Genomic DNA, 15,208 nt, shown 5'->3' on the forward strand with positions numbered 1-15,208 from the left:
TCCTCACACTTGAACTTCTGAGTCCAGTTTCACTCTGAACTACTGCAAATAAAAACAAACAACTAATCAGTCCTGAGCCCATCTGTCAGGCTTTGTTCTCCTCAAGTCTTTTTAAGCTCCGCTGGCTTCATTTCAGTGGCTGTAACCGTCAGAACAGTAGAAGAAGAACCATATCTAGTGCAGTTCAGCGCAGACAGGATTGTAGTGAGACGAATGATGCAGCCCTTGTATGCTATATTAAAACAAGAGGGGCCAAGGGATATGGCTTGAACGGGCTATAAAGGAGAGAGCACACGTGGGAGGAGAATACAGGGTCTGCTGAAATTATCTTTTTGAAATTTAAGTGATTCAGTCTTTGTTTCATCTGACAGCATCTCCATGCGCACTCAGGGAATGAGGAGAACGATGATAATTGTCTGCCTAATTAGAAGTGTCGCTCATGGGGGAAGTTTGGACATTTTAACTGAGTTGATGGTTTTTTTAATAGATGTGTTTAATGTGGGTGTCGACACAGGGTCAGGGAAAATTAAGAAGTTTAAAATAAGTAAAATTTAAAAAACAAACGTCACGGATGGACAGATGTCATCATGAAGGGATGTGCTCGGGTATACCAAAAGCTGTTTTTGCTCACCATTTCTTGTGTGTGTGGGTGTGACTCTAGACACGAAGGAGGGCTCTCCCCACTCACCCAGCAAAATAAAGGGCTACGGAGGAGTTCCCAGAGACAGCATCTGCTCCACAGAAGAGGTTTGTATTAACACGTGTTTCCTTTACTCAGTGAAACCTTAACACAGTTACACGATTTCTTATTTAACAACTGTTGAAACATGAAGCAGACGTGATGCAGACAGATGTGACTTTTAATCAAACGAGCTCCATTATTCTCATTAGCGTACTCTTACATTTAATATGTCTCAGATTTCACCACAGGGTGTTTGGTATGTGCGTGTTTGTGGGCCTTTAACTCCTGTCCATTCCACTTTATTCCTTCTAATGGATTAATTGCCGCTTGTTGCTCTGCCACTTTAATTGAGTGTGTGGTTCTGTCACAACTTATTGTCTCTCCCAGTGTGATAATAACAGCCACAGTCTTTTTTTTCTGGATGAAAGGCTCGGGTTTGGCTAATGCTGTCACTTAACTCAGCAAGTTCAGATTAGATAAACAACTCGAGAACTGGATCAGAATTGGCAGGAACACAGAAGCTAAGGCACTGTGGCGCTTCCTGGGGAAAAGAGGGCAAGGAATTAGAAATGGTGAAAGTATGTCAAGTGACTTCTGTCAGATTAGTGCGCAGCTCTGGCTGCTCAGATCTCTTATTCTTTGATTGCACTTAATTTCCTCTTCGTTCTGTGGGAGTTCTTTGGAGGTTTCGCTTGTCTTTTCTTTCTCTCTCTCCTTAGTTATATTTCTCACATTTTTATGGCCTCTTAAATTAACTTGATGTTTCTTCTTCTCTCTGTTGTTAGATCTCTGAAGGTCGTGGAAGTCAATCCCACAGCCACTCTGGTCCGTTTCGTAGTGTGGCCTCTTGCGATGGAGGAGTTCCAGCACTTAGGGTCCAGGCCAGTGCAGAGGGCTCCCCCAGAAAAACACTCCACGGTTAGCACTCCTGGATCCTGATAATGCAGAACTCTTTTAAGCTCATCATTTGATGTAAGAGTAATGTCAGTGCGGGGCGTTTCTTATCACAGGTTCTCAGTCTCCGAGCCCCTCTCATAGTTTGGAGGAGCAGAGACCAGCTCTGGACCCTGGGTAAGACAGCAGATGATGCAATGACATGTTAACTTTTTGAGTGAATTGATACAGCATACATTGTCCAGAGAAATGTTGTGAAATAAAGTTGATAGATGAAGTTGTTAATCAAACACAAGGATCACTTATAAAAGAGCAGTGCTGTGTACACTCACTGGGCACCTTATTAGGTACAGCTTACTTGTACTGGGCTGGATGCCCTTTTGGTAAGGTGCTAAAATGTTATGTTCAAGAAACCAGTTAGAAGTGATCTGAGCTTTGTCACATGGTGTCTTATCCTGCTGGAAGCAGCCATCAGTAGATGGGTACAATGTGGTTATAAAAGGATGGACATGGTCAACAACAATACTCGAGTAGGCTGTGACATTTAAGCGATGCTCAGTTGATGCTAAGGAATCCAAAATATATAAAGAAAATTCCCACACACCATTACGCCACCTGCAGCCTCAACCATTGGTAGAAAGCAGGATGTATCTATGCTTTTTTGCCAAATTCTGAACCCGACATTCAAATGTTGCAGCAGATCATCATTAGTTTCCTGTTCTTAGTTGACAAAAGTGGTACCCAGTGTGGTCTCCTGATGCTGTAAGCTCTAGAGATGGTATTCCGGGAACATCCAAGTTTCTGAAACTCCAGACTACCTGCAGCCACAGCCTACTCTGATGCTCGGTTTGGCTTCAGCAGGTTTTCTTGCCATGCCTAAATACACTGAGTTGCTGCCACGTGATTGGCTGAATACACATTTGTCTTAACAAGCTGTTGAACAGGTGTCCCTAAATGAACCAGATGACCATTTACAAACATGCTGAGCAATGAACACACATGAGCAGATAAAACATGCTGTATTTATTTACAGCTTTTATTGTGTGCAGTTTTAATCAGAATCAGAAATTCTTTATTAATCATGAAAGAAATTATAGGTTACAGCTGGCAGCACGCTAATGGCACATGCACATTTACAAAGGAACCCTCTGACCGAACTTTACACAAACATCACATTGGGAAGACGTGTCAGAGAGGTAGGCTGATAGGAAGAAGCAACGAAAATACAAAACATGAGGTGAGAGGAGGAGAAAAAAAACTCAGACTGAGCTCCTACTGGGAGAACAGTTTGAGAACAGAAAAAAAACACCCCAGCACAAAAAGCACATGACTGTCAATGCACCATAGAAACACAAGACAAGCAACTGGGGTGGGTAAGGGTAAGAGAGAGCTGGTGTAGACAGCGAATCCAGTCCTGCAGCATGTCTGCGCTGGTCCAGTCGACCCGCCATCTGCCCTGGAGGGGACAAGCATCGAAGGTGTTTGGAAATGGAGGGGGGATGAGTGTGTATCAGTGTATGTGTGTGTGTGTCCTGAGTTTATCTGAGAGAGTGTCCTTCGCCCTGCCAGGCTAAGTAAACAGTCTTCCAGCCAACCCAAGTGGCCTTGCGTAGGGGAGGAACAGTCTAAACACCGTCTGTTCTCAGGGTGAAAATTTGTTTTGTTCAGCTCCAGCCTTGAGACCATGGCTGGTGCCTATATGGTAGCCGCATGAAATGATTGTGGTATTCCTTTAGTTCGAACAACTGCATGTCAATTTTACAGCCGCTCTAACAGTCCAACACTGGTCTCTTAATCTCCCGTTGGAGAGCCGTGAGTTTCTCCATGATGTTATCCAATTTTCGCTCATAGGTCTTAGTCTGAGTTTTCACTGCAGCCTCAAGCTCCGTGCTGCGTTCAATGAGCTCATTTCGAGAAGTCACAAGTCGTCCCACCGCTTCAATCACAGCGGGCAGCCTTGTGGGGTTTTGAAGAGCCGATTCCACTTTCTTTAATCTTCGATAAACCAGGGCCAAGCCAGCTCCGATCAGCAAGAACCCTGTTATCATGGTTCCGAAAAGGTAGATGTCTTCAATGTCCTCGATCAACAGCCGCGCCAGGCACAGGACCCTCCAGTTATGCCACTCGTCCATCGTGTATCCGGCAGGGAACGTCCCTCCAGGACACTCAGGCTCACCCGAGCCCAGGCTTCTCGTTGAGAAGAGGGTGTCAGTTGCATTCAGGGACCAGTTGATCAAATCCATAATTCCCCTTTTAGGTTTTAGAGAACAGACTGTGAGAGTGTTCCAGGGCAAGAGTAGAAAAGTAGACGAGACTAGACAAGGACACAAGAAGCCAAGCAGGGAAGATAAGGGAAAGGGGGAGGAGAAAAGTGCGACCGCCTTCGTCAGGAGCCAAGAGAGACAATTTAATAACTGATCTTTTATGGAAGTCATTTTGTATGAATAATTACTAAAGGTTCATAGTTAACAAAGCACATGAACAAAAAAATTGCATCACATATGTTACTCAACTCCACTCCACCTCCTCACAGGAAAACCAAAGTGAAGGACAAAGATCCCAGAGCTTCACCTGGAAACAGGTATTACTGTTTGCATTTTCCTTGTCTCTCTCCTTCTAATAAACACGAGGATTTTAAATGTTTACTTCACGATGGCTGATTTCGGAACTCCCTGCACCTCTTTCTGTCTCTCAGCTCCACAGAGCCGTCAGCAGAGAACAGTCCAGAGTACCTCAAGGCCAAGGTGTGTGAGGTTTGGTCATTGGTACCTTGGTAAATAGTGATTCTCTCTGAATAATAGTCTGCTTTGCCCTCTGTGGTGCACAATTATACATGCACTTAAAAAAGTCTTCTTGGCATCCGTGCAGTTTTTAACAAGTTCTGCATTTTCACTGCAGGTTACTGTTTGGTCTCTTCACTTTGTAGCTTTAATGTACTGTGTTGTTTCTGTTGAACAGACTGCACTCACATGGCCCCACTTCTTTTCCTATTCACATTATGTGGTATTGTATTCCTTTATGTTTAATAATAACGCTTCAAACAATTGAAATGGAACTAATTTTGTACCCCAAGATGTAATTTGGGGCTTATAGAAAAGAAAATTACCTTGCCAAAGCCATATAAATCCATAATTTGCTTTATAATTGCCCAATTAATTGTGTAACAGTCAATGAAACTCACTTAAAAAAACATAATCATTTAGCAAACATATGATCTGATTTTAGGTGTTAATTTAACTTTAGCAGAAAAATCTGATCACAGTGTGAATGAGTTCATTTTCTAATGTGTATAAAATCAGTTAAACCCCATCCTGATACAATAAGATTAAAGTTGTAGGAACTTACGTGAAAACTGGCTAATCCTGTGTAATATCAGATGGGGTTACCATAGGATTAAAAAGGAGATTATTTTTGATCCTGCACCAGTTCAGTCCTCTCTCACTCCCAAGACACCCTCAGCTTAAGAAGAGGGCACATGAGAAGATAAATCTTATCAGAACTTCTTCTTAATTATGTTTTTATGGAGCTTTTAGGTAAGGAGTCCTCCCAGAAAGCTGACAGTCTAAGCCTTTGACCTCAGATGGTACTGAAACTAAAAGGACTGGGTTAAGCTACTGTATGTTATTGAGCGTAAGACAAAGCTCTACACTCTTAGCTATATATCACGGAAATTAGAAATCTGTGTATTTCAGGCGAAAAAAGGAACGTTTAGTAGCTCAAATAAAGTTTCTCTGCAGAGCAGTGTTGTGTCCACGTAAATTCCAGCCAAATTTATAGTTTGCATGCTATTCAAGCATCTTTAAAAAATGACAGATATGCACACACTCCTTCTTGGAGCCTGTCAAACACCTAAAACATAATCTTTGATTTTTTTTAAAAACAGGGCGATGAAGCACATCAGTTTCATTCTGGGAGAAAAAAAACCTCCATTTTCTTGATTCATTCACTCCCCGTCCACTCTCTCAAGTTAAAAAAATCATTCTTAAATAAATTTGTAACATCTACATCGTGTTGGGCTTCACATAACACTGCGCAGAAACATCAATAACAGAGAAGCGTTCCAACTAATCGGCTAAATTCAGCCGCAGAGCCAGTTGGCTCGCCACAAGTCTTACGAACGTGTTGTTGATTTCTTAGGCACCCACTTTGTGCGATGATCTGAGTGCCAGCAGCAGCAGCTCAGTAGAGATCAGCGGTCTGCTCAGTGAAGCCAAGATGTCAGGACGCTCACACACGCCGGTGCTGTCCTCAGATGAGGTACTAAATGTTCCCGAAACTTCTTCGTGGAAGTTCAATATGGAAACACAAACCATAAATACAAGCTTATTTATCTTCGCTGGTTCAAATCAGCCCATGCATAAAGTGTGTGATCTTATAGAAAACATCCAGAAAGTTTTTCTTTTTTTCTTTACATTATTGCACGAAAGCTTATCTTGTTTTTACTGCAGAAAAACACTTTTTTTTATTTGCCAGGCTACCACAGAGGTAGCTTTTTCATTTCTGTTCTGTTAACTACCCAATCATTTTCTGTTGTTTTCTATGCTGCAACATTCAGAGTCTGGATATGATAGATGATGAGGTGAGACTGAGGTTCTTTTAATGCATGTGTGTCTCTGTGTCTGTTGAGCTGTGTGTAAACCATTTGTCTGTGTCTCACTGCTACACATCTTTGGTGAGGAACAATCGTTTTTCTCTTCATGGCCCCCAGAATTTCAGTATTTCTACGTGCTGAATGTAGGCATCAGTGGAACTTTTGATGTTGTTGACTGGGTTTGAGCCCATTATTCATCCAAATTAAGCACTAAAGATGGAGCTGATAGGTTTTTCATCATATGCGCTTCTTTTCCTTGTCATGTATGTTCAGATGCTAGACGAGGGGCAGTTTTCAAAGCAGTACCAGTGGCAGAACCGCAGCATTACCGAATGGACTTCACAGCAAGTGGCCCACTGGCTTATGGGCCTAAACTTAGAACGCCATATTCCAGAATTCACTGCCAAAAATATAGATGGAGTGCAGCTGCTTCAGCTGAATAGTGCTGAGCTCAAGGTAACAGAAACCTTTTTGTTATTAAATGCATCTTAATTAGATTTCGAATACAGATCACATCACAATGACCCAGCCAAAGTCCTCAAAGATATTAACGTAATTAAAATGCTATGCCAGGACCTTAAGAGGGCTGTTTATAAATGAAACCTCCATAAAGAGTAGATAAAAAAATTCCTTCAGAATTATATGTGAGAGACTGATACATGTTTTCAGAAAACTATGACTTCATTGCTGCTAAAAGTAGTTCCAAGGGTATAGGCCTAACAATAAAGTGTTTTTATGAGATGAGCATAACTGGTCTGGCAAAAGAAATATAAAGGATAAAAAAAAATAAAGCAAAATAATTATACTTATGATATAAATATAAAACTATTTTTGCTAATTTGTTTCAGGCTCTTGGGGTCACTTCTTCCCAGGATCGAACACTGATCAAGAAGAAGATCAAAGACCTTAAAGTTATGATGGAAAAGGCCAAGAGGAACCAAGAAAAGATGGAGAAACAGCGCGAAAAGCTGCGGAAGAGAGAGCTGGAGCAGCAGCAGAAAGATGCACGTAAAGAAAGTGCGGCGGAGTGAAACGAGCCCCCAGATTACCTCCCGCTTTACTGTAGCACCACATCAAGTAGCATCTCGCAGAACAGAACGTCAGCAGGCCCCACAAACGAACCCCGAGGGACGCCCGCTCAGTAGTTCAGTAGTTCTGAAAGGTGGAGCTCCACACCCAGCTGTCAGTTGTTGTTGAGTGACCTTTTCACCAACCAAACGAAACCAAAAGGATCAGTTGGATAACAGAATGGTGCCCTTCATTTGCCTCATTTTACACCCATCCTGTGTTTTTAGCCAGAATTTATGGATTCTGTTTTGCTGTTTATAGCTGTAAATTGGTTTTATTTATTCATATCCAGAGTGCGCCTGTGAAAAGTTCATCTCTGTCACCTACCACATCATCTCCAGAGACTTCTCTTACCCATCATAGCACCTTTAGACATAGACATGTACAGTGATAAATAAGGATGTAGATGATGTGCCATTTCAATAGACTTATGTATATCCTGCTCAAATCTAAAGATCAGCAGAATCTCTTTATGGCTTTTACGAAGCACATACAGTTCAGGTCTTTGTGTTGGATTACATGAGGCAGTGTTCATCTCCCACCACCAGGTGTCCCCATGCTGCTTACTTTCACTACTGAATAAGGCAACACTGGAACTTCCCTAAAGGAATTGAACTGGAAATTAAAGATTCGCCGGAGGAAACGAGCGCTTTGATTTCTTGTAAGAACACTGGAAGTGCAACCACTGTAAATTTGACCTGCGTACTGGCTTACAGTGCCCCTTACCGTATACATGTACCATACTCAAGCCGTAAAAGTATAAATGATGAAGACATACTAAACTGACTGGACTTGTTCTAATAGAGATTTCAGGTACTGTGTAATTATTACATTTGTAACTTACCTAACCCGAACCACAAAAAACAGAAAAGTTGATAAAAATGAAACTTCTTGCTTAAATGCATAATGTTGCTTTGACTCCCCCTTGTAACCTGCTTTTGACCTCTTTTTATATTCTCTCAGTAACAAAGTAATACCTGCCGCTGCCTTTAGAAATTTCAGCTTAGTAGACTTTTTCCAAACTCTGCCCTCTTCTGTGCAAGCGTCAGGACACATACGATAGACTAAACGACGTCCTCATTTGTGTCATTTTACTATCTCCGATGACCCAAGCTTTGTCATGCAGATTTCTCTGGAATGTCCTGAAAATAACATTTTGTAATGCTGCCATAAAGATGCTTTGTGCGACACCTAAAGTGCAGAAACTGTCCTTAAAGATGATCTCACCTAAAACTTTGATGTTACAGTGGAATTGAACTTTACAGCCAGAATATATTTTGGACTTTATTCTGAAATTGGTTCATCATTGTTGGAACGATTTATTTTAAGATTTCAAAGCTCACCGAGAGACATTTTGCCTGTGTTACTTCTTTATCATTCCCAGGAATTATTTTATAGGTTTACATTAAATGTAGAGACACCACAGCCACCATGAGAGATATACAGGCAGCTGTGATGATATCTTTATCTGAATGACCCTGTCTGGTGTGCTGCTAACAGGCTGAGAAGAATAGATGGGGTATCAGTGCGGGTATACATGATAGTAGATTGTGTTATTATTTATTTATTTCTGTATTTAATGAAGCAATGTACTATTGTTTATGATAACGAAATAAGAGGATTATTAACATTTAATAATTATTTATCCAGAATTGTATGATTACCTACTTTTGCCAAACATGATCAGAAAGTGATTTCAATTCAAATGGCTGTTATCAAATGAAGGATTTAAAGGTCGATATTGCAACGAGAGAAAAAAGTCAGTAGTATAGTCCCATTGTGCTTGTGGTTTTCCTCTAATACCACCATAGTGCTGCTCCCGTGCTACTCTAATAAACTGCTCATGATGTATTCTCATGAAATATTTTGTAACACTTGAATCCTTCTATTAATAGTCCTCCACACACACCCTGACAAACCAGTCAGCAGACTCTTTTGTATGTATAGTTAAACACTGAAAGCAATATGCTGTAAGAGTCCTAAAGAAGCCTTGTTTTGTATTGTGTCAATGTGGTTGCGCTGTTTTCCAGAGGGCTGAGGTTAAAGGTCCGACCTGAGCTAAAAACGGGATTCCAGATCTTTTCTATGTGCTTGACCGATCTTGCCAGGCGTGATGAAACCATCGTATACATGGGACCTCAGTGCTCCCGGCGGGCAGAGACACAGATGAATCATGTCTGGAAGGTTTTTTTCTTTTTATGTATGTAGGGATAGCAAAAAGATATTTGCCACAAACTGCTAGCCATGCTTTCACTTTTAAAAAAGCTGTGCTTATTCTCCTCCTCCTCCTTTTTTTGTCATTGCCTTGCTGTCACATTCTGAAAACTTTGAAAGGGCAGCTACCTGTCACACTGAATAAAATGTGCAGCCACTGTCCACAGTTTGCTTTTGTTTCTTCTTCTTTTTCTTCTGCATGTGTCCTATTCAGTCAGACACACACATAAAAATATTAGAGTTGTTTTTTTCTCTCAGGTTCATAAAGCTGATTATTTTTACCACATCCACTGGTAGAAAGGCACAATGCCCTTCTGTCACTGGACACCCCCCAGCACACTAACTGGTCTAGAGTCAGGCAGCTTTAGCTTTCCCATCCCACCCTCTATGCTTTCTATTTATATTCATCCTAATTTCTCTCCAGGACTATTTTCTCCCAGTGACGATGCACTGCTGTCACTTGTTGCCCCTCTTCATCTGCTTTATTTTTGTCTTCTTTCTCCATGCAACTCCTATGGGCGGACTGATGCTGGAGTTGTTGCAATGGTTGGTATGCTGGAATCCTTCATTGTCAACATTTGTGCGTTGCTTTCCAACATACTCCATGCTTTATGGACAATACTAGCGTCTAAGCCAGACGATTTGGCAGCGTTAGGGCCTTTGCACAGAGATTTCATGGAGGGTTTGAGTCCCAGAAAACTGGCTGAAAAACAGCTGAAGCAACGGTTCCTGGAGGCCTTGCAGACTAACAACGCACAGAAAGTCCTTGAGATTTTACAAACCAGCAAACTAGACATTGACGTTGTGTTGGAGGTGGAAGATCCCAGCATGGTCCTCGCCTCGTACAAACAAGGTGCAGGAAAACTGTGTGTGTTTGTGAGTGTGTTTGTGTGCTGAGTATAAATGCAGATCATGACCGTGGCTCAGGGGGTTGGGAAGCGTATCTGTAACCGGAAGACCGCCGGTTCGATCCCCGGGCTCTCTGTCCTGGTCGTTGTGTCCTTGGGCAAGACACTCTACCCTACCGCCTACTGGTGTTGGCCAGAGGGGCTGATGGCGCGATATGGCAGCCTCGCTTCTGTCAGTCTGCCCCAGGGCAGCTGTGGCTACAACTGTAGCTTGCCTTAACCAGTGTGTGAGAGTGAGTGAATAATGGCATTGTAAAGCGCTTTGGGTGCCTTGAAAAGCGCTATATAAATCCATTATTATTATTATTATTATTATGAGATTTCTCACACTTCTCCATTGTTGGTAAGCAGTCCAGTAAGTTGACCACTAGGTGGTGCAAAACTTCCATAGAACCATAGTACATAGGATGGATTATTGCACACACTTTAATGCAATATATTGGATTGTGTTTGTGTAACTCAAACATTACAAAGCACTTAGATGAAACTGCTGTAATTATGAAGAATTAAAAGTACAAAAACTTTACTGTTGCTGAAAGTTCCTTCCTACTTTTCTGATCTCTTTTAGGATACTGGCTACCCGGCTACAAACTGGAAAAGTCCTGGGCCATGGGTATCCATGTATGTGTAATGTACAATGCTGTGGAGACGGCGCTGGTACTCCTTCAGAAAGGCGCAGCTGTCAATCTGATGCCCAATGGGAAGACGCCTCTGCACGTGGCCTGCGAGGTGTCCAATGGAGACTGTGTGCCCCTGCTTTTGGCTTACGGGGCAAGGGTCAACAGCCTGTCTCTGAGTGGGCACACGCCGCTGCACTACTGCATTACCCGGGAGTCTGTAGAGTGTGCCAAGCAACTTATCCTCAAAGGTGAGAAGGCAAGGGTAAAAGCACAAATACAGTCACTGCAGAAACCACTAAAACAACAACAAAATGTTTTTTTTCCCCCTCTCATGGAGGTGCAAAAGTCAACAAAGCAAGCCACAACAATGAAGAGGACACACCTCTACACACGGCAGCCAGATTCGGTGTTCCGGAGCTGGTGGCTCTCTATTTGGCTCATGGAGCATCTGTGAATGCAGTGAACTCTCTGCAGGAGACTCCTCTGATGACTGCAGCCTTCTGGTCTTTTGACACTAAGGAGCAAACCTACAGCCAAGACCATCATCTAGTCTGTCGCCTCCTGCTGGACTATCAAGCTGGTAAGACGCTCTAGATAGGTTTCCTTGACTTTGACTTTAACCCCTCCCCTTACTTCCACTGCAATGTTTCAGATTTGATTTCTGTTGCAGATCCCAACATTCAGGAGGCGGACCACAAAACAGCTCTTCACAAAGCTGCCTGGAACTGCGATCACGTCCTGATAAAGATGCTGCTGGAGGCTGGGGCAGATTCACGAGCCATGGACATCAACGGCTGTTCTCCCATTCAGTATCTCCTTAAAGTGACGGAAGTCAGGCCTATGGCCATACCAGACCTCTGCTTTCAGCTGCTGCTCAACTACAATGCAGCACGGGTTTACTCACCACAGTTCCACAAGGTAGAGATGATGATGATGTGGGTTTGTTCTGAAATAATCTGCATTATACTATATGTTTAACCACAAAGTCTGTAATGTTTTGCACAGGTTTTCCAGAACTGCCATGACTACCCCAGAGTTGTAGAAATCTTGGTTAACTCCTATAGCAGTTTAAAACCCACAAGGAAGTGGAGAGCTGCTCTTCCTGATGACTGCTACAAGGTAGAGCTAATAAAGACTGCTTTCTTTAAATACAATACATACACACTGACTGAAATTAAAAAGGAAAAAACATAATCCTGTGTAAGAAATATCATTTATAATTTAAAAAATTGTAAAAACTGAAAATATTGCTAAAAGATGAAATATTTATAGATGAACAAGTTCAAAGCTATATGATGTCTCTCAACTGTTAAATTAGTGTATTGCCCCTTTAAATTCAGCTTACATTAGCTGAATATGACTGAGTGTGCCCTCTAATTGAAGTTAAACAAAAGCATCTGTTTCTTTTTGTCTCCTCAGCGCCATAAAGACTTCTACGACTCCCTGTTTGCTGTTTGCACCGACGCTCCTCGCAGTCTGCTTCACCTCTCCAGATGTGCCATCAGAGCTGCCCTGGGTGGTTTCTGTGACAGAGGAGTAGCACAGCTGCCTCTGCCATTATCCATGAAGAAGTATTTATTACTAGAACCTGAGGGGATACTGTACTGATAGAGACTCTGGTGTTCTGATGTGCAGAATGAGGCCTAATGACCCGAATAGAAACATTTATTAAGTGCCTCTCCGCTAACTGCGGAAATGAAAAGTGGTGCAAGATGTAACATCATCATCATTAACATTTTATTTATTTAAAACACCTCAGAAAGCACAGAAAAAGAACAAAAAAAGGTATTTTTTATGCTTGCAGGATGAACCATTTCTGTGTTTTAGTTAATAGCTGCTAACATTCCAGGACAGCTGGCGGGTCAGAGGGGAGATTTGTTAAAATAGCTTTAAGATGCTTTTAGATGTTAAATCCTCCTCATCTGTGTTTTTGTTATATAGATGGCAATGGTGTGTCTAGTCTGAATCTTAAGGCATAGTGATATATGTACTACACATAAAGGCTTGATAGTGGAGCTAGGGCCTGCCCAAAAAATAACTTCCCTGTAATATATTGTGAGAAAATTCTTACCGAAATTTTGTTTCTTGTAAATAGTAAAAAATATATAAAGTAAGTCCTTTTTTTTCCAACCGAAATGACTCCTAGTGTTGCCTTCTCTCTGTTAGGTTGTTATTATGAGAACAAACTACCACATTCAGAATTTCTTGCATTCAAAAATAACAACCATTTGGTCTTTTCAAAGATAAGGACCAAATTATGGGGGCGTTAAAAGTTAAATGAGAGCTGTGGATTGACATTTTTGTCTGTATAAAGAGAAGGTGTCCAATTAGAAGGACAGAGCTTCGAACACTGCCTGTCGTGACACGGTGCAGCCTGAAAACACAAGCAGCTTCATGATTAATCAGTAGTGCAAATAACACAGCCAAGGTTTCTACAGCGTCTGAACCCACTAAAAAAAGGTTTATTAGTAGTTAATTTGCTCCATATCAATTTTTGAGGATATAAATGTAGAATATATTGAAAAAAATTAAACTAAATGTGACGTCATGTGGGGAGAGATCATTTTAGATATATTGCTATGTTGACACCTTTACTAGCCTGGTGAGTCTGAAATTAATTTTATTAAAAAGAAACAGTTTGATTATCAGCGTCTCGTTTCTGCCAACACCCAGAGGAGTCTGAGATAATGGGATCTATAAGTCATTTTTGTAATGACCCAATAAAAGACTAAAAATGAGATGTACGAAGCTCTAGATCACTTACATTAATGTCTAAGGTGATGATAACAGAAAAGCAAAAAGAAAGAAGTTTTAAAGCAGTGACAGCATCACTCCCTAACCCTAACCCTTAAATGTTTAATCGACAAATGTGCAAATGTTTGCATTTACTTTATTCTTTAGAGTGACAGAGGGACCTTTAGCCACCCAAAAAGAAGCATCTAAAGTGTCTTTAGTGCAAGTCTCTTTGCTGTAGCTATTTTCCACCTGTCCATGTTTACCAGATTCTCGCTCTATGGACAGCCCATGCAGAGAAGGCTCCAAATCTACCCGGCAACCAGCCTTAATGCGCACTCTCAAACTCATGTTCCACTTTCAGGAGAACAAACACTTGACAAAACCCTCCAGAACAAGTGCTTTTTTTTTCCAGTGGACTGCTTGTAGCCAAAAAAAAGGAAAACACTGTCTGCAGTGCAAGAAAGCACCCAACAGCCCTCAGATCAGAGATAACATCTTAAAAATGAAGAAGAAGAACCTAATATTCTTTTCAGTTTTTAACAGAATGAGCACAGTAAATCCTCTCCTAGAGGAAACTGTTCTGAAAGGTGTCTTGTCTGCCTTTAATCCTTTACAGAACATGGCCCAGTCCTTTCACAACAGCATGCTGTAATGATGTCTGTCTATTTCATCCAGATGCTGAGTCACCGGGAGAAAGACTAATGTACAACAGAGGAAAGAAGTCATTAGACTGAGGCAGACTGGAGGAGACGCTAGAGGAGATAAATGAACTGTCAACCTAATGAAACGTTAAGATTAAAGCTTCGTGCTTGGTATTTTTGTGTCGTCTCTAATGATGCATTATAGAGACACACAAAATGAATATCTGAGGCGAGGAGAAGTCATTTTAAAATATTCAGAAAACCATCTACAAAATATTTATTGTTTGAATAATCAAACTTTCAGTACTTGAAAGTGTGATTATAATACTGTGTCAAAGTTTTGAGCCTAAAATAGTTGAGATATTGACATACAACTTGGTACATCTTGGCATGAAGTGCAGTGTGTCCTTAAAAATGGGCAGGAAACTGGACAAATCGAGGACAAAAGCAAAAGTAGCACATCTAAAATAAATTTAAAAAAATCTAGCTACAGTTTGAAATTATCTGAAAGTCATGTCCTTAAAAAACAGGAAAAAAATCCAGCAAAGGCCCGACACTGGGAAGCCTCATCAGAAATGGACTCAGTGGAAGGGTGCCTGTCGAGAAGCTATTCTTAAAGAACAGTGAGAAAAGGCAGCAGTAGGCCACGGTCAGCCATGGATTGGCCTCCCCAGAGCCCAGACCTCAGCATTACTGAGGCAGTGTGGGAACAAAAGGCAGCCAACATCCAAAGAAGAGCTTTGATTGTCCTTCAAGAAGCCTGGAGAACTATTCCTTGGCTGCTCCTTCATCCACAAGGGGTCGCCACAGCTGCTTATAGAAATTACAAGACCGCTTGCCTACAGGAGCTTCTG

General features: G+C 41.6%; 2 protein-coding genes across 4 annotated transcripts in view; both read left to right on the forward strand.

Annotated features, from left to right (window-relative positions):
• ppp1r9a (protein phosphatase 1, regulatory subunit 9A) overlaps window positions 1-9,601 on the forward strand; it is a 48,449-nt gene extending 38,848 nt beyond the window's left edge. For 2 of the 3 annotated variants that reach the window (XM_006787668.3, XM_006787667.3), the window contains exons 12-20: window positions 662-747; window positions 1,468-1,600; window positions 1,693-1,753; window positions 4,110-4,157; window positions 4,272-4,320; window positions 5,714-5,833; window positions 6,132-6,155; window positions 6,441-6,623; window positions 7,016-9,601. In XM_006787668.3, coding sequence (XP_006787731.2) covers window positions 662-747; window positions 1,468-1,600; window positions 1,693-1,753; window positions 4,110-4,157; window positions 4,272-4,320; window positions 5,714-5,833; window positions 6,132-6,155; window positions 6,441-6,623; window positions 7,016-7,198 — 887 coding nt within the window. In that variant the 3' untranslated portion in view covers window positions 7,199-9,601. The remainder of the gene's footprint in view (window positions 1-661; window positions 748-1,467; window positions 1,601-1,692; window positions 1,754-4,109; window positions 4,158-4,271; window positions 4,321-5,713; window positions 5,834-6,131; window positions 6,156-6,440; window positions 6,624-7,015) is intronic. The other variant, XM_006787669.3, reaches the window with a different exon arrangement.
• A 154-nt stretch (window positions 9,602-9,755) lies between these two features.
• Window positions 9,756-13,452, forward strand: asb4 (ankyrin repeat and SOCS box containing 4). The gene is made up of 6 exons (XM_006787662.3): window positions 9,756-10,302; window positions 10,926-11,225; window positions 11,315-11,557; window positions 11,648-11,895; window positions 11,983-12,096; window positions 12,397-13,452. Exons 1-6 carry the CDS (start codon window positions 9,756-9,758, stop codon window positions 12,583-12,585), a joined length of 1,641 nt encoding a protein of 546 aa, XP_006787725.3. The 3' UTR covers window positions 12,586-13,452.
• The last annotated feature ends 1,756 nt before the right edge of the window (window positions 13,453-15,208 follow it).

Source organism: Neolamprologus brichardi, chromosome 22 (assembly GCF_056152115.1).
Source record: "Neolamprologus brichardi isolate AB-2024 chromosome 22, ASM5615211v1, whole genome shotgun sequence".
NCBI lineage: Eukaryota > Metazoa > Chordata > Actinopteri > Cichliformes > Cichlidae > Neolamprologus > Neolamprologus brichardi.